The 27,281-nt window shown below is 36.3% G+C and overlaps 1 protein-coding gene across 6 annotated transcripts in view; it reads right to left on the bottom strand.

Moving 5' to 3' along the window:
- Positions 1-27,281, bottom strand: part of CDIN1 (CDAN1 interacting nuclease 1) — a 232,996-nt gene that overhangs the window by 152,584 nt on the left and 53,131 nt on the right. For all 6 annotated transcript variants that reach the window (XM_067742399.1, XM_067742408.1, XM_067742395.1 and 3 more), the window contains exons 2-5: positions 21,998-22,043; positions 21,042-21,106; positions 13,941-14,001; positions 10,510-10,582 (exon numbers count right to left, since the gene is read on the bottom strand). In XM_067742399.1, coding sequence (XP_067598500.1) covers positions 10,510-10,582; positions 13,941-14,001; positions 21,042-21,106; positions 21,998-22,043 — 245 coding nt within the window. The remainder of the gene's footprint in view (positions 1-10,509; positions 10,583-13,940; positions 14,002-21,041; positions 21,107-21,997; positions 22,044-27,281) is intronic.

Here is a 27,281-nt window from a genome sequence, read left to right as displayed (position 1 = left end):
TTCATCCCCAGAGGCACAAAGATATCTTCCCTGCTGCTGAAAATTTAACCTGAAGCAACTAAACATGCAACTTATCATTTAAAGGAATGTTCTTAAACAAGCCGTACTTTTCTTTACCAAATGTTCGTTGGTAGTCTGAAAACTCAGCAGGAACAGCTACAGTGGAAATGCAGAAAAGCAAGATTGAAACAAGAATTTTTTTTTTATTGGCATATAGTCGCTTTACAATGTTGTGTTAGTTCTGTTGTACAACGAAGTGAATCACCTATATGTATACATATATCCCCTCCCTCTTGGACCTCCCTCCTACTGCCCCCACTCTATCCCACCCATCTAGGTCATCACAGAGCACCAAGCTGAGCTGCCTGTGCAATAACAGCAGGTTCCCACTAGCTCAAATAAGTCAAATAGGCCATAGGACACTCTGCTGACCGAATACCTTCTAAACAGAGGTATTCTCTGACTGACCAGCATTTTTGATAATTTATGGAAGAGAGGTGACTGAAGCACGGAAAAGACCAAAATTAGATGCAGGTTTTAAAAAAGAATTCACCTTTATTTTGATTTCTTCACTTCAAAAGCATTGTCCCTAACAATCAAAACTAGTTGATTTTCAAAAACAAAACAAAAAGGTACTTGTTCATAAATAGAACAGATTTGTGAAAATTCAGATCAGGAAATTTATTTTTGATACTTATTATAGCATTGACAGGCCTCTTTTTATGAAGAAGAGAGTATGTAACCAAAGAAAATTTATCAGTCATTCTGCAGAGGGCTTTACTTGGGACTGATACTAAGTAATTTCATCACTGAGATGAATGATCGAATGTGTGGTACAAATTTAACACCCGAATCTCCTTCGAATATAACTCAAATTTAAAATATACACAAGTGTATATATATGAATATGTTTTTGTAAATGATTAAACAAATAAATAGAAGAGATAAAACTTCTTTACGGAAGAATTCCAAATAATACATCTAGATACTCCTTCTTCCAGGAGGTGGAGTTTAATCTCCCTCAACTTGAGTGTGGGCTAGATTTAGTGACTTGCTTCTACAGAATACAGAGTGTGGAAGGGGGAAAATAGCAACTTTACAGTGGAGAAATCTGGCAACTACCACCTTAACCAAGAGACTTAGGTTACCATAACTAGTGACAAGTTATATCGGTATCATGTACCCGTTGATATGACATGATGATAAGGGAACTTCACCTCCGTGGTATTCTTTCCCCAAACCTATCCAGTCCTATCAGGAGAAAAACATCAGATAAACCCAAATGGAGAGACATACAGAATACCTGATCAACATTCCTCAAACCCATTATGGTCATCACAAACAAGGAAAGGCTAAATAACTGTCACATACTAGAGATTTAGGAGCATGATAACTAAATGTAATGTGGGACCTTGCATAGGATCTTGAACCAGAAAAAAAAGCCATTAACTAAAAAAAGTGGTAAAATTAAAATAAAGTCTGGAGTTTGATTAATAGTAATGTACCAATTACTTGACAATTATTTGTGTTGACAAACGTAAAACAGTAATATAAAATTACAACGTTAGGGGTAACTAAAACTGAGGGACAGGTACAGGGAGAATGCAATGTACTATCTTTGCAGCTTTTCTATACATCTAAAAGTATCTCAATAAAATTTTTATTTAAAAAAGTAAAAGCTTTCCAGTGGACTTTCTGCCCCCAGAAATGACCTCATGAGAAATATAACCCTTCCATTACCACCAAAAACCCAACTCCCGTTGCTTTTGAAAGAGTGTCGGCTAAAAGAATTCCTGAAGTGTGAGGAGGTATAATTATGAATGATTATGGCAGAAAAAAAAGGTTTTAAATTTCCTTAGCACATAGATAGATAGACCATCCATATGCTGTTTTGTTATTACAAGATAAAGTTAATTAGTAAGAGAATTCAAGAGATGGGAGTTCATCCTCCCATTCTATGCAGCTTTGATAAGACGATAATGAATTTCTCCCCATAAAGAACATCACAGAAAGTATTTCAAGAGGTTTCAGGATCTCCACAATGATCAGAGAATTGGAATTTCAAGAGTACTTAAAGAAGATGAAGGGTAAATTAATTCCTTCCTATGTTTCAAGTAAGTATAGGAATATCACTGTCTATTACTACAAAAGTCACTATCATTTGAGTGGTAATATGTGCCAAGCAGCATGCTACGTACTTTACAAAATCATCCTTAATCTGTATAACCTTGAAAGGCAGATGTTGTCATCCAGTTTTAAAGAAGAGCAAACCATGGCTCCCACAGAAGTTAATCAAGGTGACAGCTAGTATAGGATTAAACTGGGATTCCAACTCAACAAGTGGAAATATACACAAACTGTAACAGATAAGATTTAGGTAGAAAAGAGATAAACTTCTCTGACATTAAGAGAAGCTAAGCACTTGGGTAATATTCTAAACAATGCTATTAATTCACATTCATTAAATAATGGAAAGAAGATGACTTGGAATCAAAAGACCTAGGTCCCTTCCCTTGCTCACTGCTTTTGTTCATTCCTTTGGGCATTTAGACACACAGTGAGGGTAAGCAGAGGAGCAGGTAGGCCTGGATGATCGGGGTTCAAGCCCCAACTCTTGCCCTCTCTAGCTATAGACTAGGCTGGTCATTTATCCTGAGCACTGTTTATCATTTATAAAACTGTAAAATAACATGTGCCTTATCTATGTCAAATAAAACATATTAAAACTTTTTTAAAGAATAAAGTTCTATTCCAACGCTTTAGGATTTACCTGCAAAATTCCGAAATTTCCTCGCAATCCTAGAGTTGAAATGCCCCATACTCCTGTGTTACTTACTCAACAAGTAAATGGTAGGTACATTATCAACAAAATATGTATTTCAAGTCAACAAATATTTATGAATGTGAGACCAGGGAATGGACCAAGACAAGGAAAACAGTCCACCAAAACTCATTCCTGTATAAGTTATATAAAATGTCTTAGGCTGAAGACAAAAATTAAAATTTGGAGGTTAGGTGGCTTAGTGAAGAAGATAAATCACTTACCAATCTATACAATTTAGTTTTAGCAAGAATAATTTGATAATCCCCATTAAAATACAAAGGTTAGCTCATATACAACGACATCACAGATTGACTATGATCCCAAAGGTCACTGCATGGGCCCTGAATGAAGCAGAAGTTATCTGCCATCAACAAAGGAGATCTACTCAAAATGTTGCATTTTATGTCCTTGCAAGGCAAAAGGAAGTAGCTCATACTGTCTGTACATTTTTATCTGGTTAATGAATAACTACTATTCAGATTTTCCAAGAACACTGTTCATCAAGCTACTCAAGCAAAAATATTTACTCTAATAAGAGCTGCTTACAAAATGAAGCAGGGGAAAAAAAAAGAAAAGAACACCGTACAATTATCTCATTCTTAAATATATTAGCATTCTCTCATGAATTAGGAGAAAGTCGAATTCCTAAATTCTCAAACCGTGACGTAATATTAGTTTTATTGATTCTCTGCACAATTTGTGGGAGTACCCAATCATTATTTTGACAGTTTTATCATAAGGTAATAGACTTCCTTTTAGATAATTGCAGTTACCACATTCAATTTCAACCTTCCATAGGATTTTTTCCTAGATACAGCTTTACTGTCAGTCCTAGATCACATTACTTTCTTTTTATAGCTATACACACAAAGCATTTTAGGTGTTACACCTAATTATGTCAGCACAATAACAATTTAAAAGCTCATCATTAAGAAGTAAAGGTTAAGCACTTATATGTTAAAACTCCTTTTTATAAAGACATATAGTGCTATATGACATAAGTAAATGAATTACACAGGCACTTAAAAGTCTGAGATTTACAGAAAAAATAAGACCTCTTTTTGGATAAACTGGGAAATTTGATGAGTTTATGCCCAGGCTATAACAGTTGTGAACTTCAGTGTTGACTTCAAAGTTTTCCAACTCATGTGAAAAACTATTTAGCTATACAAGTTTCACAACACAGAGTTCTGTGACAAAATACTTTTTCCAAGGGAGGCAGTTTAGCATAATCATTAAGAGCTTGGGCTCTGAAATCATATTGTCACTAATTACTGTTTAACCTGGGGCAAGACACTCAAGATCTCTGTGCCTCGGTTTTCTCATCTGGAAATGGGAATAATACTACCACTTGTCTCATATAGTTGTTCTGAGGATTAAATACCCCAATATTAAGTAAACTTTTAGAAAGTACCTGGCATATACAGTATGTGCTATGTGACTATCAGATATTATTATTATTGCTTACCTGAATTGCCTTAAGTGGGTAATAACTAAATAAAGACATGAAAAAGGATCAAAACTGAAGAGAGATCTAAGCCAGTAGATAGGGTGGCAGAAATACAGTGGGAGACAAGACATTAGCTACTCATGGAAAATGGGATTATGGGGCACTTCAACTATAGAAGAAAAAGCAGATTTGAGGTTCAGAAGTTCTTTTGTAGAAAGAATGAATTAATTAGGCTCAAAGGAACTCTAAATATTGAGGCAAAAATTGGCCTCCGAGGCTTTAAAACTAAATGGGAGAAAACAGCACAGGCACAATCTAATGCATTTCATCTTTTGAGAGAAAAAGAATCAACCTTCGTTCTTTTTTTTTTTTTTTTTTTGTATGCGGGCCTCTCACTGCTGTGGCCTCTCCCGTAGTGGAGCACAGGCTCCGGATGCGCAGGCTCAGCGGCCATGGCTCATGGGCCCAGCCGCTCCGCGGCATGTGGGATCTTCCTGGACCGGGGCACGAACCCACGTTCCCTGCATTGGCAGGCGGACTCTCAACCACTGCGCCACCAGGGAAGCCCTCAACCTTCGTTCTTGACTGCTGTCACAATACACAGCTCTCTGTCATGATCAATTATAAAGTGTACTGCAAGTAATTTATAACTAATAAAGTAAATGTATTTTTTTAATAAATGAAAGTTGATTTACATATTTATATAGTAATATTACTCTTCGTCAAGGTATTCCAATATATTTTCTTGAGTGGAAGAGTGGAAGGGGAGTTACAGAAAGGTGCTGGGAATCCTAGTTACCACCCGGTCCAAATGATATCTTTCACCTCTGTCTTGTTGAAAAGCACTGCCATAAAAAACCGAAAACTCTGATCCTGGCACTCTGCTATTTAGAACCATCAATGGCTTTCCATTGCCTGATAACTTAAATATAAACTCCTAGGTCTCAAATTCAGTATCTTCCATTATATGTTTCTAACTGAATCTGTCCAGCTTTAATTCCCACCAAGACTGTACACACAAGCTTTCAGCTAGTGACTCTGGATTCTTCTCAAGCAGACCTCATACTTCCTTCACACAGCTCTCTGTCTTCAATTATCTTCCCCTGCAGCTATACTTCCCCAGTCCATAAAGCCTCTTTAATTCTACAAACCAGAACATATCTTTCCATTAACTCCTTCCAGCATGTTTTTGTCTCTAAAAGCACATGTAGAATGATAATTATTATGTGCATGCTTCATACATCCCACTAAGCTGAGAATTCTTTGATGGAAAGGCTGTGAGTTTTATGTCTCTTTCCACCTGCTATAGCAACTAACGTAGTGCCCAGAACATAGTCAGCACTCAAATAGCTCTTGACATACTGCAGAAAAATGAAGAACATGAATTCCAAAGAAATCAATATTCCAGTATTGTTAGTAAGGGACCACTCAAAGTCTACTTAGATCCAAATACGTATGGAATGCTTTTCTACACTTTCTTCTATTAAAGTTAGAGCTTTAAAGATGAGTATACTGTGTACTGATGGGCTGGCACACTGCCCAAAGCTCTAAACCAGTTTTTTTTTTTAATGACCTTAACGAAATCAAGAACAAAAATTAATAATTCCACTGGAGAAAACTATTTCAGTTGGGGGGAGGGGTAATCACAGGCACATTCCCTTAGGAAAACCAACAGTAAACTGGAATTCTACAAAACATTCATCCTCACTGCAAATTCATTCAACTGTATTGTTTATTTTAAAAGGATATTACTATTAATGGTGGGATATCCGAAAGCAGGGAGGATATACTGCTATATGTAAGAAAGCTAAGAAAAGCTGTATAAAATCTTCAGGAAGTAAACAAAACCATCAGTTTCTAATGTGAACGGAGGTATTTTCCCACAGGTTCTTCAGAAACTTTAATTTGCCTTATATTCAGACTCAAGAACCATCGATATGCTCACAATTTTATTATAATGCCAGCCTCCCTATTAAAAAGAGCTTTCACATGGAAGATTTTCATGGAAGGACTGTAAACATTTAGATAGTCTTCTCCTGTTTAAGGATATTTTCATTTCCATATCTACTCCACTTAAGAAAATCTCCATAAACAGGGTTATCTGTCGTATGACTCTTAGGAGAAAGTCACCGTGCTTAGTGTGACACTCGTTCATTCACTCGTGCACACATTTAATACTTGAGACTTAACATGGAGCAGGACATCCACTAAAATTGGGGAGCACTGAACAATTACAAAAAAAGACAATCTCTAGCCTTCCTGAGCAAGTTAAGATGGGAAGGTGAGACCCCAGGAATAGATTATAAAACATGGAATTAAAATTCAGGCTTTTTTTAGCGATTCAGTCTATAACTGGTCATCACTTTCCAATTTTACTCTCTGTTGGTGCAATCAAAAACATGATACAAAACAGGAAAAAAATGTACGTTGATATTTACAGGATTTGTTCAAAATATAAGGGCTTTCATTTCCAAGAAACCAGCCCAAAATGTAGTCTACCCGCTACTCGTTATTAATTAAAATGCTGTTGGGGGCTTCCCTGGTGACGCAGTGGTTGAGAGTCCGCCTGCCAATGCAGGGGACACGGGTTCGTGCCCCAGTCCGGGAAGATCCCACATGCCGCAGAGCTGCTGGGCCCGTGAGCCATGGCCGCTGAGCCTGCGTGTCCGGAGCCTGTGCTCCGCGGCGGGAAAGGCTGCAGCAGTGAGAGGCCTGCGCACCGCAAAAAAAAAAAAAAAAAATGCTGTTGGTAATATCCCATGCTAGGAAGAAAGACTACTGAATGGGGTAGGGCTCAATCACTCGACATGATGGCATGAGAGTAAAGAGCGCTTCATCTCCTGCTTTCGCTCAGGTCTGTACTGTGACAGGAAAACCTGCAATCCTATTCTGACAGCATTTCCTCCAAAATTATCCTAACTGCTACTTCATTCACCCTAATGCAGTAAAAAGAGCTGTTGACTAGGAGCAGGAAGTCTTGGATTCAGGTACCGGCACCACCATAGACCACCACGCACTTTAATGCCAGTTCTGTTTACAAACTCTGCAGAGTCTGTTTCCTCACCTGTAAATTGGCCTCCTTTACCTCACCTGGGCTATTTGGAGGCCACAGAAAACCAAAGAAATGCTTACTACTATTCTCCCTCCGAACAAACTGACTTTAGAGTCCGTAAGGATTTTAGGGGGAAAAGAAAATGGCACAACGTGAGTAAATTTCACTAAACTAAGTTGGAAGGAAGAAAAACGACTCAATTCAATATAATTGAACAACGGTATTTTGGAATCTGGGCTCTAGGGTCAGCTTTATGTAGTAATAACTATAGGATCATGGCCAAGTCACTTATCCTTTCTGGAACTCAGTCTCCATAATACCTATCCTATCAATATGTTAGTTTTGTTGGGAGGGTAAGCAACAGCACAACATCAAAGTATCCTAAAAGACTGTAAAACATGACTTAACCAGGGGCAACCACAAAATTAGTACTATGAAACTGTTTGTTATCAAAGTGCCACTCAGGTCTCTTTTTAACTACTGAGATGCTGAGCAGAACATACATATCATACTCTAAAAATTATCCCACAAAAATCCCAACAGCACTCCTTAAGAGTAGATATTTAAAAAATATGTTACTGAAATCACACGACTTATGTGTCCCATGCTATTAACTATACTTTTTTATAGAAGGAAAAACCAATTTAAAACCGAGCATCGATCCAGTGGAAGCAACAGTACGTACACAGTACTCTCCACTCTCAAAGGAATAGGATTTTTCCCCCTGATTTCTAATTTTAAGAGGAAAAAATTAAAAATACAAACCAAGACTGACTGAGACTTGCAGCTCATTAAAGCCGAGGTGATTTCCCCTATATAGAATTCTATTGATCCCCGTAGTCCACACTAGACAAAAAGTGTGCTCAGGGAAGGGGATGACGGATGCCTGTGCCAACAGCACTGAACAAACCTGTTAGCTAATTGCTACCAAAGACAATTATCCCCGCATTGTTTCATAATGGAAACACAGTACAAAACTCTAATATACACACAGGGAAATTTGATGATTTGACTGCGGAGCCATGTGCATTGAATTTCATTGCCAAAGGCCAGCCAGGTCGCTGCTGTGAAGGGGAAGAAAGTGTCAGAATATAAGCCACAGTATCTTAAAGCTCTTTACTTTAAGGGGGGGAAAAAAAGGAAGAAAGGAAGGAAGAGGGATGAGAAAGACAAAGAAAAGAAAGCAAGACAACCCAGCGTCATCAGCAAACTGAATGAATTCTACAATCTGGCAATAATTTTAACATTTTCTGTTACTTTTTAAAATGATAAACCTCTCATAATGGTTTGTCATTAATCATAAAAAGATTTAAAAGATGATTTTCTGTCCAGAAGAATATTTAAATAGCTTTCTTGACTGGCCGTCAGCCTATTGGCAAGTATGGAGTTAAAAAGGTGGCTTCACAATAGCCTAGTATGATGATTAAAAATAACATGAAATATCTGTCACGATTTTACTTAAAGGAAAAAAAAAATCTGACTCTGTAACAACTCACAGTAAAACAGCCATTAACCCAACCAATTTTAAAAGAAAAAGCCTCAAAATACAGTTATTTGATTATACATAATCATAGTGTAATTCAAGCATACAATATTTACATTTGCCTCCTTTCCAAGAAGCCACATTCTTGAAATACCCTTTCCTTGATATGTTTCTAAAAATGCTTATGTCCTTCTCCAGTGTATTCATGCAAAACATTTAATCCTAGCATTGGAATTATAGGAATTCTGATATACAGTATACATCAAAATTATATTCAGTACTATTTAACTCTACTATGTAAAATGGTACAAAATAAAAAGAAGAATGTACTGAAGATGTGCTAGTGTTATAAAGATAAATTAACGGCTACAAAATTTATGATCAACCTATTAACTTCATAATTCACAAGTCAATGAATTCTGTTTTACTGTGTGGGCTACTGTTCTTTATAGGCCGGTCTACCTGCTTCTGACTATGCTGACTACTATTTTGACAAGACCTGGATAGCAGTAGGTCCAAAGCAATCAGAAGGTTGACTTTGACAAATGGCGGTGCTGCGGCGAAGTTGAAAATAACACACATCCACTTTAATCTCTTTCTTGATTAAATCGAAACCATACCATTCTGACATCATGTGATTTCCTCATGAAGCATCACTGCAGGTCACTTTAGAGGCTACGTCTATTGAAATGATATTGAATTTTTAGGGGAAGTACTTAATTCATTCAAACGAAACCTTCACAAGGTAACTGGGCCACCAGTCACTGATAACTGCAGATTCAAAGAAAAATCAAAGGAGAAGTCCCTGACATAAAAAAATAAAAATCCAACATGTACTACTGAATGATATTTTAGTAGGTATTATCTTCTACTTTCAAACAGGGAAGATTATATGCATAAAGCATATTCCAAAGCTCTTTACCTATTCTACCACAGCTAAGCTCCAAAGGTAAACATTACACTAGGTAATAAAAATGCAGAAGATGAAATTGTCTTTTTTACATGAGACTAGGCAAATATTTATGGGGCAGTTGACAAACTCCTGCCTAGTAAAAGAGCCAGCACTGAGAGCAATTATCCTGATATTCATGACTCACTTTGAATATCACATTGAATATTACTCATAAATCTTTTACGAGCACATCCCCAGAGCTCACTTAACAGCCGGTTTTAATCATGCAGTTGACACAGAGAAAATAACAAAATGTATTTTTTCAGTGGCAAATTAATTTAGGCTTGAACCTCCTCCTGTAGCTCTATTCTTTACTTTTTTTATTTTTATTTTCTTGTACGAAGACCAGTGAAATTCACTTTTGCATTTGGAAGTAGTATTTCTCCAGTCTTGCTGAATTAAAATAAAAAGGATGAATGTTTCTTTTAGAGCCAGTTCCCTGACAGTGGTTTTTTAAATGATGTATCTTGTTCTATATATGAAAGATGAATCAATTTTTGAGTTTGATACACATTGTCTATTTTGCTGAATGGAGAGGTGAATGTAGAATTTAGACAAAGAAGAAAGCATTATTCTGAAGAGTATTTAAGTTGCGGGTGGTCCTTTATATTGCGTTTAATTGTCATTAACTGCTCATGATAGCCGTTTTGGAATCTGGCTCTCATTAAGTGACTTGAAATGCTGCGTAAATTATTTTTAAATTGGGGGAAGGGAGGAAAAGAGTACTATTAGAAAAAAGGTAACTCACGTGGAGCTTCCTCGTGCTCCTGTAGAAACCTTTCCAGTATAATCCGAGCCATTAATGAGGGTGCGTAGTCCACCTTCACAAAACAGAAATAGAAAATTAAAACTGTCAAGTTGTGCAAGCAGTTGATATTCCGATATTTTGTCAATACTGAAGAGGAAGTCAATTTTAATCAACCACAACAAGCACCATTCATTAAAATCTTTCCTACTCTTGGTGGCTTCTATCATAACAAAATTATAACAAGTATGATCTATGCTGCTGAAAAGAATAAATAGGGCAAATTGTTGAATATAATATTGGAGAAAAAGAATGGAACAACTTAAAAATAGTACATATTCATCTAAAACTGTAAAATGGGCTTTCTCAATTTTTTCCATTGATAGGCCAGTATTATTTTTTTATTCTAACTATCCTTTTTTCTTTCCAACTGTCTATATTTACATTGTTTTGAATGCAGTTTCAAATAAATATCCCTTTTGTTAGCGACTGTTTTCAGAAACTAAATTAAACGTCCTTAGCCATTAAAAATATGGATTTTACTGATTTTAGGTTTTTTATCTTTAAAGACTTGACTGAAATTTTGGAAAGGTCCTTACATATAAAATATCTTGTTTAATAGAATAAAATAGCTAGATTACGGAGATATTAATAATAAAAACAATAATAATAATACCTGCACTGTAAGATCACCATCCTTAGGTTTATCTGAAATGTTACTTAGGCTAGTACAGAAGCCAGGGAGGTAACTTTTTTTATAAAAGCTCAAACAGAAAATAGGGAATACTCAATCTAACAGTCATTTTAATAAAAAATGCATCTACTCTTTCAGAAACCTACTGTCTTCTTTTTGGTTCTCAGGTCCCTTATTAACCACTGATTTAATTTCACCAACAAATAGGTGTGTGTTTTTCTGGAGTAATAATGCTCCCTTAAAACAAGTCTTTTATCTTAGGTGTAAGACAGCAAATGTTCCTCATATATTATCACCATGATTTTTTCTTGACAGGTTTTCAAGTCCTGTACTCATACCAAAATTTTATCTTGATTTAGTAACTAGACAAAAAGGCTGGCTTCATTTGTATGAACAGTTTTTTCAAATATGTATGTACTCAGATGCCCTTAAATTCCCCAAGTAGAAAGAAATGCTTTCCACGAAGCTGCTTATTCCTAGTAACCCACATCAGAGCTGACACATGAAAAATGGTGAAATTACTGAAGGTAGTCCAGCCTGAATAAGGACTACCTTATTAGTTCAGGTACTTGCATCTCCCTAATTTTCATATTAATCATGTGTCCATCTTTCTCTGAAATAGGGCCATCATGCTTCATGTCAGAATTTAGCATGTAAGTAAAATTCATAGTGCTTCAAATCTCACTTGAAAATATTTGTGTGGAGAGAACAGAATGACTGATCTTATTATTACTAACAAAGCAAGATTTCCTAAAATGTTCATTTTTAGCCTTGAAATAGGAAAATTAGTATTAAGATATTTATAAATCAATGACGACCACACAGAGTCCCTACCCTCCAAATCAAATTTGTTCTTATCTAAGAGAGCTGCTACACACTGTAATATATCAATGTTATATATTTCTCATCAATTTTTACAGTTTTCACTGATTAAATATATAGTGACTCATAAAGCATTACCATCACATCAATTGTCACCAGATGCAAGCATATGTCATTTAGGTATTAACTATCATATAAAAATGGCAGCTTGGTTGTTTAGAAAAGCCATAATCTGGTACCAGTCGTTCCCAAATTTCCCTAATGCATTAGCAATCTCTCAGAAGGTGCTATTATCTCTGTACTAATCTGCAGCCAAAGGAGAGAAAACATCTTTAAATAACTATTTCTTTTCTTTGATTAAACACTACTATATATTCATGGTAAATAACAGGTTTATTGATATAGGAGAAAATGTGTCAGTGGGTTAAAATTTTCCATATTACCAGAGGATGGAAGTTGAGGTCAGCTAAATAAGCTAAGCTCAACAGAAATATCAATTAAAAATTCAAATGAATATAAATTGCTACTATATAAAACTTACGCCACCAATATCATCTATAAAAATGGCTACCACATTTGCATCACACTCTTTCTAGATGCTGTATCAAGAACACTTTTTTTTTTCATAAAGAACACTCTTCTTTCTCATAAAGGACAATCACTACATTCTGAATTAGTTATAGCTCAGATACTTCAAGTTGCTAATAGAATCGACTAATAATGAAGTCTGGAGACACTTAAAAACCACCTTGCTCTAGAAATTAAAAAAAAAAAAGAATAAAATATCAATAGATGTTTTGCTAGGAGGAGAGAAATTCATTCTATATGTTAACTATCCCATCAGATTGTGCAGACATTGCCTAGACTATTAAAACCTCCTAGTAACTTATAGGTAATTACTCATTGGCTGACTGTAGTGGTGCACAGCAGACAGAAGCTGTGAGAGAAGCCATCCTTCCTTGCTAATAAAACATGGAGAACTCGCTGCTACTGCAACACTTAATGCTCACAGCACCTAGTCATCTTTAATGCAAATATACATTTTCTGCCTTGCTTCTATGTTTTCCATTATAATGCAACACAAAAATAGTGTACATTTCATTCCATCCCTATGAGGTTTGCATAAGCAGTTCCAAGTCAGACTAAATATTGTATTGCTCTTATTACAGTGGATAAATATTTTAAAGTTTAGGAATTAAATATTTTATTTTTTCTGTATGCTCTCTGCAACTATTATGAACTTTTTACAGCTTCTTCATTCATGGGAAGTCTTTGGGGTTTCCTTTTTTAAATGTGAGACTATTATTGTTTCCCCAAACAGAAGCAGATAAGAGTTAACAGATAAGTTCAACAAATCACTTCATGCTTGGTGTTAATAAGAAGAGTATGCTTCTTCATATAAAGAAAGGCTTTTCTAGAAGACACGTATCTTTTATTATAATAAAAGTTTGCCAACAACAACAAATGAATCAAGTAAATGTTACATCTTTAGGTACACAATTTCTCTCTTCACTTTTATGACAGCATAGATTTTCTTGGCATACATCTCTGTACTTGACACAGGTATGTCTCACACTAAATTAAAACAACACATCTAAAGAAGAGCATGTCCTGAGCTGTTTGGTTGAAATTTCCCACAAAATAAGAAACCAAGAAGCTGTTTACACATGTGCTTTAAAAGAAGTAGACTAATTATGTTAACTGATTTATTAATAAGTTCTTGGTCCAATTATTAAAAGTACAAAGAGACCAGGGAGCAATTTAAATGTCTACTGCATCTAAGATAAAATGTTTTATCTGCTTTGCATTTCAAAATCTTTCTTTTTTTTAAGGTTAATTATAATTCTAAGCAAAGCTACTCTAGATAGGCCCCTTAGGTTTTATGTAAGTTTAAATAAAATAATAACAATAACTTTACCTCATTGGCTAGCTCCAGGAGTACTGGGGCAGCTCCATTTTTCCCCACTCCATTCAGGTACCTAGACAAGACAAAGCCAAGTGGTAATGCAGTGACAAGAAAAGGCCAGCATAGACTTGTCAGCATCCCCTGTGTGTACATGTTTCTCCTGGGCAAATGCCACGCTTAACGCTAGTTAAAGTATGCTACTGTCATAGGAAAGCACTGAAGGGAAAAGAATAACAAAAAACAACTTACCTCAAAACCACTGGCAACTAACTAACTGAAGTTGGGGAAAGGACGTCTGAGTACACAGGTCTCCCTTGTGTTCACCTCCTAACATGTAAGTGAACACAGAGGTGATTTTGAAAAGAACTATCCCTATCACCCTGGCTTTATCTATACCACAGCCACTCATGGGAAGGAAATAAGTTTACTCCTGAAAAACGCATCCATGCGAGCATATCACTTTTTTATTTACTTTTAGTTCATAGGATTGGTTGACACCTTATTAGGAAAAATATGGAACAGACTTTTCATCAGTGGGTCAGCACACCTTTAATAGGTAATACAAGCCATCATCTTATCTGCTCTGGATTTCTGTCATAACCTCCAGCTCTCCTCATCCCCTAACCCTGCAAAACAAACAAACAAACAACTCCCCAAATTCATCCCAGATATGGAAGCCAGAGTGATTTGTTTTAGAACAAAGACCTGAACATACCATTCTCCTCCTTAAAACACTTCAAAAACCCCACATTAAATCTCAAGATTAAATTATAACCACTTAAACATTCTCGTAAGGATCTTCATAATCTGGTTCCTACCTACTCTCTTCAGCCAGCCTCATCTCTAGTCACTGTTCCCCACTCCAGCCCTTCACCTGGGTAACTCCTGATTCAGATTGTATGTTGCCTTTTTCATCCACCATGACCTGGGAGAACATTAAGTATCCCTCATGTGCAATCCAGGAGCACCTTGTTCATCTCTCCATCACTTAGCCCAGAACACTGTATCTGCTGAGTTACTTGTCTACCTCAAACCCATCCCGACTGTAAGGCTGAAAGCCTCATGAAGGTAGAAGAATTTCATTTTATTCAATTTATTATGCCTAGCACAGTTCTTGGCTTATAATAGGTGATTATATTGTAATACTGAATACATATTTTTTTCTCTAATAAATGAGTAATTAAATAATTTTAAAAAGCCATTTTAGGCAAGAAAATAAAATTAAGTATGAACATTTTCTCTATAGTATACTGTTTGATTGAATAAACTAACAACATTTGTTTGATAGTAAAAATCAAAGTAAACAGGTGAGGTCTTCCCTGTAACGGCCAGAAGCAAAAACTGAATTAATTTCACAGGTATGCTTATAAAGATGTATGATTTCCAATAAATGAAGTGGAATAAAATCAAATTATTTAAAGTGGAGAAAGTCTCAGGATCATTATAACTTCAAAGTAATTCTAATACATCCATTTTCATCTATTGGCCCTTTCTTAAATAAATTGTTTAGGAATCTAACTGGGAAATAAGTACTTTCATTTCAGGAGCAAGGGAACAACAAAATAAAAACAAACAAGACAAGTGTGGTTTAGAGAAAGATCCCTGGGAAATAGGTCAGCTAAGACCTTCATGTCAACTTACAGAACTTCCATTGCACTGATAGGTCTGCTCAAGGAACAATCAGTTTCGTCAAGTCGGAGCAACGAACCAGAGCGCACATGCATTAAGCATTCTGATTCCGGGTCAGGGTATTTAAGCCAATATTGATAATAGTATATCTTTACAACTCTCTACTTAACATTCATTTATCCCACAAGTATTTTTGAGAGCTAACTAGTTGTCAGGCCTTATTCCAGGTTCTGAAGAAGCAGAAGGGAACAAAACTTCTTTGGTTTCTGCCATCTCAGAGATCATATAACAGTGAAGAGACAGAGAAGAAAAAGAGAAATAAATATATAAAGTAATGACATATGCTACAATATAATATAAATTAGATGGGTTGGTCAGGAAGCCCCTCTCTAAGGAAGTGACACTGAAGTAGAAACCCACAAGAAGGAAAGCAGCCAGCCAAGAGAGGAAGAACATTCCCAGCAAGAGAACAGTAAGTGCAAATGTCAGGAATGTGCCTGGGCTATCTGAGGACTGGGAAAGGCTCTTGTGAGACCAGAGCAGAACCTCTTCTCAGGGGTTAATTTGGAAAGAATGAAAGAGAACAGCTAGACCCCAGATCACTGCCTGTGCCCGGAAACTATCATTCTGAGTCCAAATTATATGGTTTCATATAAATGCTGCATCAATCACAATCCTGGTAATGACCGATAGAACACTTCTATTAAGTTTAAAGCAACAGGAGTTGGTCAAACGACAACATTAGCCCCCTATATCTGTACAGTCTATATAATAGTTGAAGCATGTTCATACTTAATACAGTGGAAATTCCTAATTATGAGCTTGATTACTCTTCCCAGTTGGTCATATAAAGAAACCAAACTCCAGAGTACTGATGAAACCCATCTGGGCTCCCCTAGCTGGTAAGCAGTAAATCTCTGAAATGGACCGCTGATCTCCCAAAGTCTACTGAGGTGTCCTCATATGCTGAAAAGGGTAGATCTGCTTCTAACTGTATTTATTCCCCAATTTGTTTCCCACCTATACCTTATAACACTTCAGAAGTGCTAAGGAAAAGAAATTAAGTTAAAATTAATCTGAAGTTGCATTTGTCCTTTCTGGGAACTTTAACTGTCCCCCATATCAAGTGACAGATCAGGTTTACTCAAATTTTTAGATACGCAATCAAAGGAGCATGATAATTACAGAAGACATTCAGTAAGGTCATAATCAGAAATTCCTAATGCTACCCTTCTCTCCATCCTCAAAACATCTTGTGCAAACTTACAGCATAGACTATTCACACAGTTATAATGGGTTGTTTCTCTCTCCTTGGGGTAGGGCTACACAAATCAATGTTGAACCTTCATCCAGCAGGTCCTTGGCAAAGATCTGAATTGTAACTGGGATATAAAAATGTAATCCTGAACACTACATTAAGGTAACCAGGGCTACCTTCCTGATGCCTATTTGCAAATTGAAATTACTTTGCATAGACTGTATGTCATCCTCCAGCTTTGCCACAGGAGGACTAATAAATGTATATCTCGTGGGTGAAACCATCCTTAAAAGATCTTCCCAGAAGGTCCATTTTATGACGTTTTTTGAGTGTGAAAGATCTATTAGCATCTAAGATTAAAAATAATATATATTGATTTTAAATATAAGGCAAACTTATTTAATCTTAATATTTTTATAACTATAATGGTAAAACTTCAAAAATCTACCAAAATTCTTCACTAAGCTTACATCTGAATACTACCTTTGTTGATTCTATATCGAAAATCTCTGGAATCCATCTCCATGCATGCAACTATTTTCCCATTAAACAGAGCAGCTGAGGACAGGTATTGTGGTTCTTATACTTGGTTCCTAGCATAGTAGATGGGACACAGTGAATGCAAAGTAAATGGTGCTATTTAAACAAAAAAGTGGTTCGAATTTTTAGAAACTATCTGTATCATGTGGTATCAGTAACATATTTGAACTAACCTTTTTTCCATGTGAACATCTGAATAAAATCCAACTGGTCTGATTCTGCAAAGCTAATAAAGCTGGCCCCTCAGACAGTGTGTGTTGAGAGACAGGAGGAGATGAGAGACAGTATTTCTAAACTTTGCTATTGATGAGGAAACTTGTAAAGTTGACCAACTTGCGTGTGTTTGTGTATGTGTGCGTGTGCACATATATGCCCATGTGCACTGATCTAGATAAATCTAAATAAATTTTACCAAGTATGTTTCCTGTTTAGAACTAAAATGCCATTAGTACAGTGGGAAAGAAAAGAGAGTTCTTTTCAACATGAACAAGCTGTGTCTATAGGCACACAACATGAAGAACTGAGGAAATTTCCTCAGTAATTCAAAAGCTTAGGAAAACATTTTCTACTGTTGTTTGGATACTTTGAAGTTTCAGTTAACCATGATGGAATTACTCTGTGGATTGTATGGTCTTTAATACAGACTTCAAATTCTGAATTGAGAACATCTCAATGCTAGCAAGAATACAGAGACACAGGAATTCTCTGATATTGCTAGTAGAAATGTAACCATTACTATCTTTCTAGATGGTAATTTGACAACATATAATAAGATCATTAAATGCTTATTGTTTACACCAGTAATTCCATCTACAGAAATATTAAGAAACTAATTCAAATGCAAAGACTTATGCACCAAAATATGTATCACAGTATTATTTGTATCAGAATATTGGAAACATATATGTTCAACAGAGGAATAATTCAGTAAATTATGATACCTTCATATGAAGTAATAAAATAAAAATGTTTACAAAACGCTCTCTTCAAAATAATATGTATTTTTCCAAGTATCAAATTCAGAATTCACAGTTGCATATATAGGATGACCTCATCTATGTAAAAATGGATTGACAAAAGACTGGAATGAAAAACACCAGTGGTTATCTATGGGTGCCACAATTATGGGCAATCCATTCATTTCTTTTTTATACCATTAAAAATGTACTTAATTTTCACAATAGGCATGTATTACTTTTATAAAAGAAAAAGAAAGGAAGAAATTGTTGAGATTGTCAAACTGCTTAAGTATGGTTTGATATAATTTTGCCTTTATTCTAATCAGCTGGGAAACAAAAACCTTTCAAGGCCAATTTACCACAGAGAATACAGGGACATTCAACCTGCACATTTAGAACATGAGACCTGTGAGGTCAAATCATCTGAAAGGTAACAACACAGCCCGTCTACAAGCACAAAGTGCAGGGCAGAAAAGTCAGGAAGCAGGGTGGTAAAGTAAGAAACCAGTCGGACTGCTTTCCTATTAGACGGTCCATTACAGCCTAACTTCAAGATTGTGTTTCAAATGTCGTGACTCCTCAAAGTAATTGAGGTTCTCACATTTAACTAAACTTAAAGGAATACAAGTATGTTTCTATATTTTCATTATTACCCAATCAACTGTTCGAGTAACCATACTTAAAGATCTTTGTTTTTGGCCTAAACTAACCAGGTAATCCAATAAAGTATGTTCATACCTCAGAAATCAAACATACTTTTTTTAAAAAAAATAAATTTATTTATTTATTTATTTATTTTTTGGCTGCGTTGGGTCTTCACTGCTGTGTGCGGACTTTCTCTAGTTGCGGTGAGCGGGGACTACTCTTTGTTGTGGTGTGTGGGCTTCTCATTGCGGTGGCTTCTCCTGTTGTGGAGCACGGCCTCTAGGCATGTGGGCTTCAGTGGTTGTGGCATGTGGGCTCAGTAGTTGTGGCTCGCGGGCTCTAGAGTGCAGGCTCAGTAGTTGTGGCACACGGGCTTAGCTGCTCTGTGGCATGTGGGATCTTCCCAGACCAGGGCTCGAACCCGTGTCCACTGCATTGGCAGGTGAATTCTTAACCACTGCGCCACCAGGGAAGCCCCACAAATTTAGTTTTTAATGAAAGTAAATTTTTTAAAAGCAGCATTTAGAGATCTTAGAAATCATCTAATTAAAACGGCTTTTTTACGATGAAAAAAAAGATTATTAGAGGGCAGCCCATGGCCTGTTAGCAAATCTCCAAATTTCTAGGAAATGCTTTATTTTCCCTTGTTGATGTTAACTGGGCCTTAAAATCTGGAATAGAACCATACTTTTATATGAAAGCCTAAGACTATAAATTTTATAAATAAGAATGTATTTTTTGACACGTGAGCCACTTTTCAGTCTTTCAGTGGAGAGTCTGGTTGCCAAAGCAGTTGTTGGCTTCACAGCACTTCATGGGCCTTTCTCAATTTTATATGTATGATTTAGATGATGACTTTAATTTAAATGTTAATTTCACTGAGGAGATTATGACTTTTGAATAAATCACTTCAAACTTTACAAAGGCTTCTTAAGGAGTAACTCTCCTAGGTATAAAAGTGTGTGTGTGTGTGTTTGTGTATGCATGTATATTTCTTTAACAGACACTTCTACTCAAAACAGAATATATCTTTTACCACTATGGCATAGTGAATACTTTTTTAAAAATCTAACTTCAATAAACACTCAATTCTTAAGAAAAAAAGACTTTACAGAAACATAATACCAATATTTTATCTGCATATTCATTTAATTCATAGAATTTTCATGCATAAAAATCATTCATCTAAAATCAGTGGTGTCACTCTCACCACAGAAAGATTGCTCTGTCAATCTTAAGTGTAATAATTTAAGAGCATATTTCAAACTGTTTTCCTTTCCAGTATGCCCTTAAAATATTTAAGAAAGCAACCAATAATTTCTAATGCAAACCATAACCATTTACCATTATAAGTTATTCACTCATATTACAAAGCCAAAAAATTTTTAATTTTTTAAAAAAGGAGCTATTTTAAAGATGCTTTTTGTTTCAGAACAAGAGGTTGGGAGCTATAATAAATTAGGCTGAAATTAAAATATCTCCTGAACATCATGTTATTGATTCAATACTCAAGACTTTCCTTTTAAAATATAAACCCCTCTTAAATTCTGACAGTTGTACATTATTATGTGCCTCCTTATGTCCTTACTTGATTTATATCTTTTTTTGCCTTTCTAAAATGGCTAACCCAATACTGACGATGCAAAATACAACTGTACCAAAATTTAATCTTATTTTCTAATATACTTTTCAACTTGCTGATTTAAATAAGAAATAAAATTGGTTTGAGAACTTTCACATATACGTGTAGATATACGTATGCATAAACATACGCATCTATCCAAGATATGTGCTTACAGTTTCAAGCATCCAACTGAGATTTTCTAATACTGAAACAATTTATTACATAGTAAAGATTTCACACACATGTAAATTAAGATGGTTTCACCATATTCTTTAAATCCATATAACAGAGTATTTGCGAAATTAAAAAAAATATACTTGAAGTCTTAAATAAGAGACTTAAAACAAGATGCCTTGGAATGTTATATAGAAAATCAATTTATTAATCTAATTTATTCATAATTATTATTACAATTAATAGGTATTATGATACCCTCTAGTGGGGCAGGCAGGTCATACCTCTGGTAATAACTTTCAATCGCTTCCGAAGTATGATGTTTGGCATGTGTTCTCTTAATATGTTTCTGAAACAAAATAAAAAAGATTTTTATGTTGTGTCACAGATCAGGTTCAAGAACAAAAATGACACATTTCTTGATTCCAATGTCTAACATAAAGGACAAACCGAATAACAGTTTGGGGATTTGGGTGGTGGTAGATCTTTTTTCCCTTCTACTCTATGAACCTATGCATTTTAATCTCTATTGCGTGGCTGGGATGTCTCCAGACTGTACCACAAGGTACAGTATATATGTAAAAGCCAACAGGGTCATAGTAATTGAATCTAAATTAAGTTTGCTTAGGGTTGTAGAGGGCAAAGAAAAACTTGTTCCTTGTTTCAACCTTTGTATTAATTTTCCCTCAATTCAATTCCATCTAAGTCCTCCGCACTCTAGTTTTACAATCCAATTGCCATTTTTAACCAGGAAGAACATTGCTTAAAAACAACTTATTTGAAAACTACAAAAAGTAATTCCATAGAGACTTGCCACTTGACTGACACCTGTCATCTCATGATAAATGACTCCATTTTCTGCCTCTCTTGCCTTCTGCCACTCCAGCAATGGTCATTTATCATCATCTCTGTCAGCAATGGAAAGCGGCACTGACAGTGCAAGTCAGCAAACATTTAGCACATGGAACCACGCAACACAGGGAAATTATTATTGTCAGAATAATAATGGTTTAGCATAATTTATTACAGGTCCACCAAATAAGCAAAGGCTAGATGTTATTAGACAGATGGATGGGTAGGCTTGGCAGGCCTCCACTGAGACGCAGGCGGTGCTCGATGTGGAAAGGAGAATATCCTCCAACCCAATCAGAGAGCTGGCAGTTCAATTACAAAGAAATAAAGGGACATTCATCATTCAATTAGGCACCTGTCAACCCTCACAAAGGAGAAAACTTCTAACCTGGTACTCCTGGGAGAAGATGCTCAGCAGAGTGGCCTGCGATTGACTGGAACAAATAAAAGAAGGACAAAGTTAATTACTGGAGTGCACGCCAAAGAAACAAAAGAGAAAGGAGCTTCAAAGGTAGGCCTGCTGCCCTGTAATCTAACAGAACATGAAAACAAGTGTGGAAAAGTTGTTCCAGATGAACACCTCAAACAAAGGCTTCCTGCTGCTAGGTCAAGGAGACAGAAAAAGGGAAAGGGGAAAATATGGATGGTCTCAAAGCAAACTATCATATGATTTGGATTTTCTTAAACTTTAGAATGATTATAAATCATATCTGTACCATGCAGGTATGTTAAAAGGGACCAAAAAGAGGCAAGGTTTATTCCCATTGATAAATGATAGTCAAATCCCATAAACAGTAGAAAATGCAGTTCATTCACTGGCAACATTCTGAAATTTATTTTGTTAGCAGGTAGGTATCCTCTTCTGTAGGTCTCTCAGATTCAAGGGGGGAAACTTTGCTCTTCACCAGAAGTAGCACAGAGACCACTGGAACATTCTCACCGATACTGGCCTACTTTGAAAATAGAAGCTTTCATAGCAGAAAGCTGAGGCCCTTGAGGACAGCATTCCCTAAGACTGCCGTAAGCCTTATTCATCTAAGACTCCATGCAATGTCAAACACCTGGCAATGAAGCAACCTGGAAAACATTCATCCCAAGTGGGAATTTTCCTCTTACGATTGTTAACATTTAGAAATGGAACAGAATTTTTTTCTCTAAAAAGCAATCAATAGCCCACTACTATTCTTTCTGATTGCCCCCTGTAGATACAGCTGCCTTATCATATCTTGAAAACAATTAATTATTTCTGATATATTTTCCTACCAAATGCTATCCGAGCAAATTACAGTGTTAATAATTCTGCTTTTATAGTACACCAAAGCACTGTGAATAATTAAAATTTTTCTATTCATGAATGAGACTGCTTAAGCTCATCACAGCTAATTTGGAGAGTATGAAATAAAAGCAATGACACCATATTTCTTTACTCACTGTCAGTACTGTCATCTCTTGCATATCATTACAGATTTGGCTTCTAACCCCTTTCCACTCTTATTAGATTACAAAAGAATATGTTTAAAAAAACACCATAAATGTTTATCAAGGAAAACCAATGATTACTAAAGGACTGTTTTAATAACTCAAAAGTACTGAGAAATGATTGAATAAAATTATAAATCCATTATAACTTTTTCAATGTCTCTAAAAATGGAAGGCACCTTTGAAAAAGCCAGTTCTATGTATAAAATCTTCCTATTATGCCTGGCTTCCCTGAGCTTCACATGCAAATCACATACTCTAGTAGGGTTGCTGACAACCAACTCCTGAAAAAAAATGGCAAGGTTAAACACAAATCTTTATAAACTACTGAATGAGTCACTATGTTATATATTTATGTACAATAAATACAGCCCTCCTCATTGCACAGCAAAATATATTTATGTTAACCAATTAATGGAAGGCAAAATGTCAGTCTCTTGGTCTCAAACAATATGATGGAAATAAATGTGCATGTAATGGGCAAGTCAGGGACCAATGACTAATGAGGAGGAAACTAAACTGAATAAAACAAGAGTAGAATGGTAGACGCTCAGAAAGGGAAGACTAACAGACAGCAGAAGGAATAAGCCCAAGAATAAACAGTTCAAAGCGAGAAGTTGGTCAAGAGTTGAGAGCACTGTAAAAACTGAGCACAAGATAACGCCTTCAATCAGGAAACTGTCTTAAACAGCTTAGAATTCAATTCAGCTAAAACCATGGACATAGCCTATGGAGCAACACGTTTTCTCAGCAGCCAAGTGGGTTAGAGAGAAAATTCCAGCTTACACTGGGGGCAAAACCTGGCGAGAGCTAAAAAGAGAAAATGACTTACCATAGTAAAATAGAAAGACAGACTTGGGTCCAAAAGGCTTTGTGTTTGGCTGACCATACAAAGCTGTAGAGAACTAACTGATCTTTGCTAGGTAGTTTGTCAGTCAATGCTCTCTTCCTGTGTGTGCTAAGCTTACAGAAGAGCGTTGTGAACAAGCCTCACGACATAAAGAGCCGGAGAGTAGTTTTAGTGCAGCTAAGACACTGACCCCAGTGTGTATTATTTGTTACTCTCTTCCAGTGTGTGGATTCTGAGACGGGATCCCAAGGCAAGACTGGTGAGTGGAGAAACCATGACCTCGAGGGTCTAGCTTCAAAGAACTCACCACCTCTGCCTGCCCCCCACTGCAGCTTCCCCTACTGTTTGATTCGATTGGCAAGAGCCACAGAAGTTACGGTTTAAATTCAACATTCCTTAGGTTCACAAAGAATATGGTTCCTGGCTAGAGAGGAAGAGAGGAGAAGATTCTGCGTAACTAAAAGGCTTATCTTAAACGTCACAGTCAGTCCATCAGCAGGTTTCACTGAGCGTCCACAATGTCCTGAGGTCATGGGTATGGGAAAATATGCCTCCAAAATAAAAACATTAAAGTGGACAGGAACTGATTTAGAGGAAACTTTCAACATATACGTGCGTAAAAGCAAAAATTAGAACATTGTCAAGCGCTCACATATTTTTTAGGGACTTAGTGAAGTAAATCATACCCTGAATCCTCACATATTTCAAGACTTTGGAGCATATACTTGTCACTTAGCATACATGTGTTTTCCATTTATATATTCAAAAATACAGTCACTTACTTTGCACAAATGCCCAAAGTCTCTTCAAAGATCGTTTTGTGTTTTTTTCCCATGCTACCCTCCCATATTAAGCTCCTCACCCTGCAGGTATCTGAGAAAAGAAGAGCATGTGAGTAGACTCCTACACTAGCTATGTAAAACCTTGTCTGAGTCGTGTGACAAATGGCTTTACGGAGCAGCAGTAGTCATGTTGCAGCAATGGGGAAACAAGGAAACAAGCATGAGGACAAAGCCAACACACTGAGGACCTGTGACAGGAGACGGAAGGAGCTTGGGTCCTTGAGGACACTGTTGAGCTGCTCAAGACCATGAATTGAAGTGACTACCTTCCATACTTCTTTTGAGTAATAACACATGTCCTTTTTTTTTAAAGGAAGGAAGGAAGGAAGAGAGGGGGGAAAGGAAGTGGGGGAGGGAGTGAGGGAAGGGCGGAGGGAGGGAGGGAGGAGAGAAAGGTTTCTATTTCCTATGTGCCTAGGAAGTAGGAGACACAATCGAGGGAGGGCTCAGAGACAGGGTGCCCTATCACGACGGCACCTGTACAGGATGCAATACTTGGAAGGGGCTGTCCATTTTTATACTTTCTAATTCTCTTCCTAGCTGGCAGCTACTGTATTTGGCTTCCTTAAAATTGTTCCTCTGTCTGTCACTGTGTCACTAAACTGACATCAGAGACTGACTAGAGATCATAAATTGCTATGTGTGAATGCCTTTTCCATACAGATTTTAAACATTGATGGGGTACTGATTACCCTCATTTTATATTGCATTCAAAACTTCAAACGCCAGGTACATAAACAGGCAACAAACCAGTGCCCCATATAGTATTTAACTCAACGTGTGTCCACACCCATCCAGCTAAGATACTCAATAACCTGAAGGATATTAGAGAAAATGAACATCAGGGAGTTGAATGGGTTCAGCAAAGACTAAGAGCAGAACTTAGCACAGACTTAGCTGCAACGCAACATTCTTACAAGGGGGAAGTCTTGATGTTCCCAGGTGAAGACTTAAAGCAAGTAGAACCTTCAGGAAGAAGATACTACACTTTATACTTTAAGTTCTTCCTCTTTCAAGTGCCCAACTTCTGAAAAAGACCATAAAGAAATAAATGTTTTTATTCAACTTTCAAGCTCCTTTTGCTATAGAATCTATGATGTGTCAATGTCTACACTCTAATGGGCTTGAAATCCTCTGAACAAAATGAATATTGCTTCTAGAATTCGGGAAGCAGTAAACCAACCTAAGAAGATAAAGCAAGATACTCTTACAAAGCATTAGGCTTGCAGACCTCACAAGGTACAACTTCTCTAAACCCATGAAAGAATACAATAAAACACTGGCTGTATGTGGCCAGTGATTCAGGGCACTAGTCTAGGAAGGTTTTCCATAAAAGCAATTCACTTCCCTCTCTCACTCCCTCCCACACCCATACATACAAATTTGAAACATAGAGCCTTTTTTTCCCCTCTAAAATCAAAATGGAATTCAATAAGACACCAAGGCTTGGTACAGCAGTACTACTAATTTTTTTTTTTTTTTTTTTTTTAGGAAAATAACAATGTGAAGTGGAAAGAGTCATGAGAGATTACTGATATTCTGGGAAATTACTGGGGAGAAAAAAGAAAAAAATATATAAACTAAATTGAAGAAATAGAGAAAAATGTATCTATCATACCCCCCACACCCATTTCTTCTTTCTAATTTCCAACTTCATAGTGAGGATATAGACTACATTATATGCCTAATAGTAGCAAATATTCCCACACATGACTATACAGATGGCACCATTAAGCTTAGAAGTAATCAACTATCACAAAAAATTCTTACAAGTTACACTCATGTTTTACATATACAAAAAAAGTGGTTACTGTCCCAGGCACTTAACTAATTTTGCTGACAAACTGAAGTCACATCCAAAACAGCTCTATCTCCAGCAAGAGCTAAGAGTTATATGAACACCTACTTTGTGCTACACACTATACTGTGCCCTTTATTTTACCGTCATAGCAATCCTCTGAGGTAGGTACTATTATTGTCCTTATTTTAAAGATGGGGAAATGGAGAAAGGGAAGTTAAGGAAAGTACACAATTAAAGAACTAGGTAAGTGGTAGAACTGGAAATCGAAATCCAGGTCCAGTTCCAGAACCCAAGCCCTTAATCCCCATGCTAATCTGCCCTTCTAATGTGTGCTAATACCCGTTGCTTAAGGTTAAGCATTTATATGTTACATTATACTCCAAACAACCCTGAAAGGTGGGCATTCTTGCTTTTTTGATAGAAAATTGAAGTCACAGGAGGTCAAGAGTTTTGATCAAATTCTATGGCCTTAGACGATATTCGCTTTTAAAAAACTCAAAGGAAAACTCAGTTTTCCTTTAATTAACTATACAAAAAAATTTTCCTATAGTAAAAAGTCAAGGATTAAAAAATTGTTGGGTAATTTCCATTATTCTTCCTGCAGCTAAGGTGTATTTTGTTAATAACCAACCACACCATTGTCTGAAGTGTCTCTATGTGACTGTAAATGTGTCTTTCGCTCAAATGCTATTTACTGTAT

This window comes from Pseudorca crassidens, chromosome 1 (genome assembly GCF_039906515.1).
Source record: "Pseudorca crassidens isolate mPseCra1 chromosome 1, mPseCra1.hap1, whole genome shotgun sequence".
Taxonomy (NCBI): domain Eukaryota; kingdom Metazoa; phylum Chordata; class Mammalia; order Artiodactyla; family Delphinidae; genus Pseudorca; species Pseudorca crassidens.
Note: the sequence above shows the minus strand (reverse complement) of the source record. Positions and strands in the feature narration are given on the sequence as shown.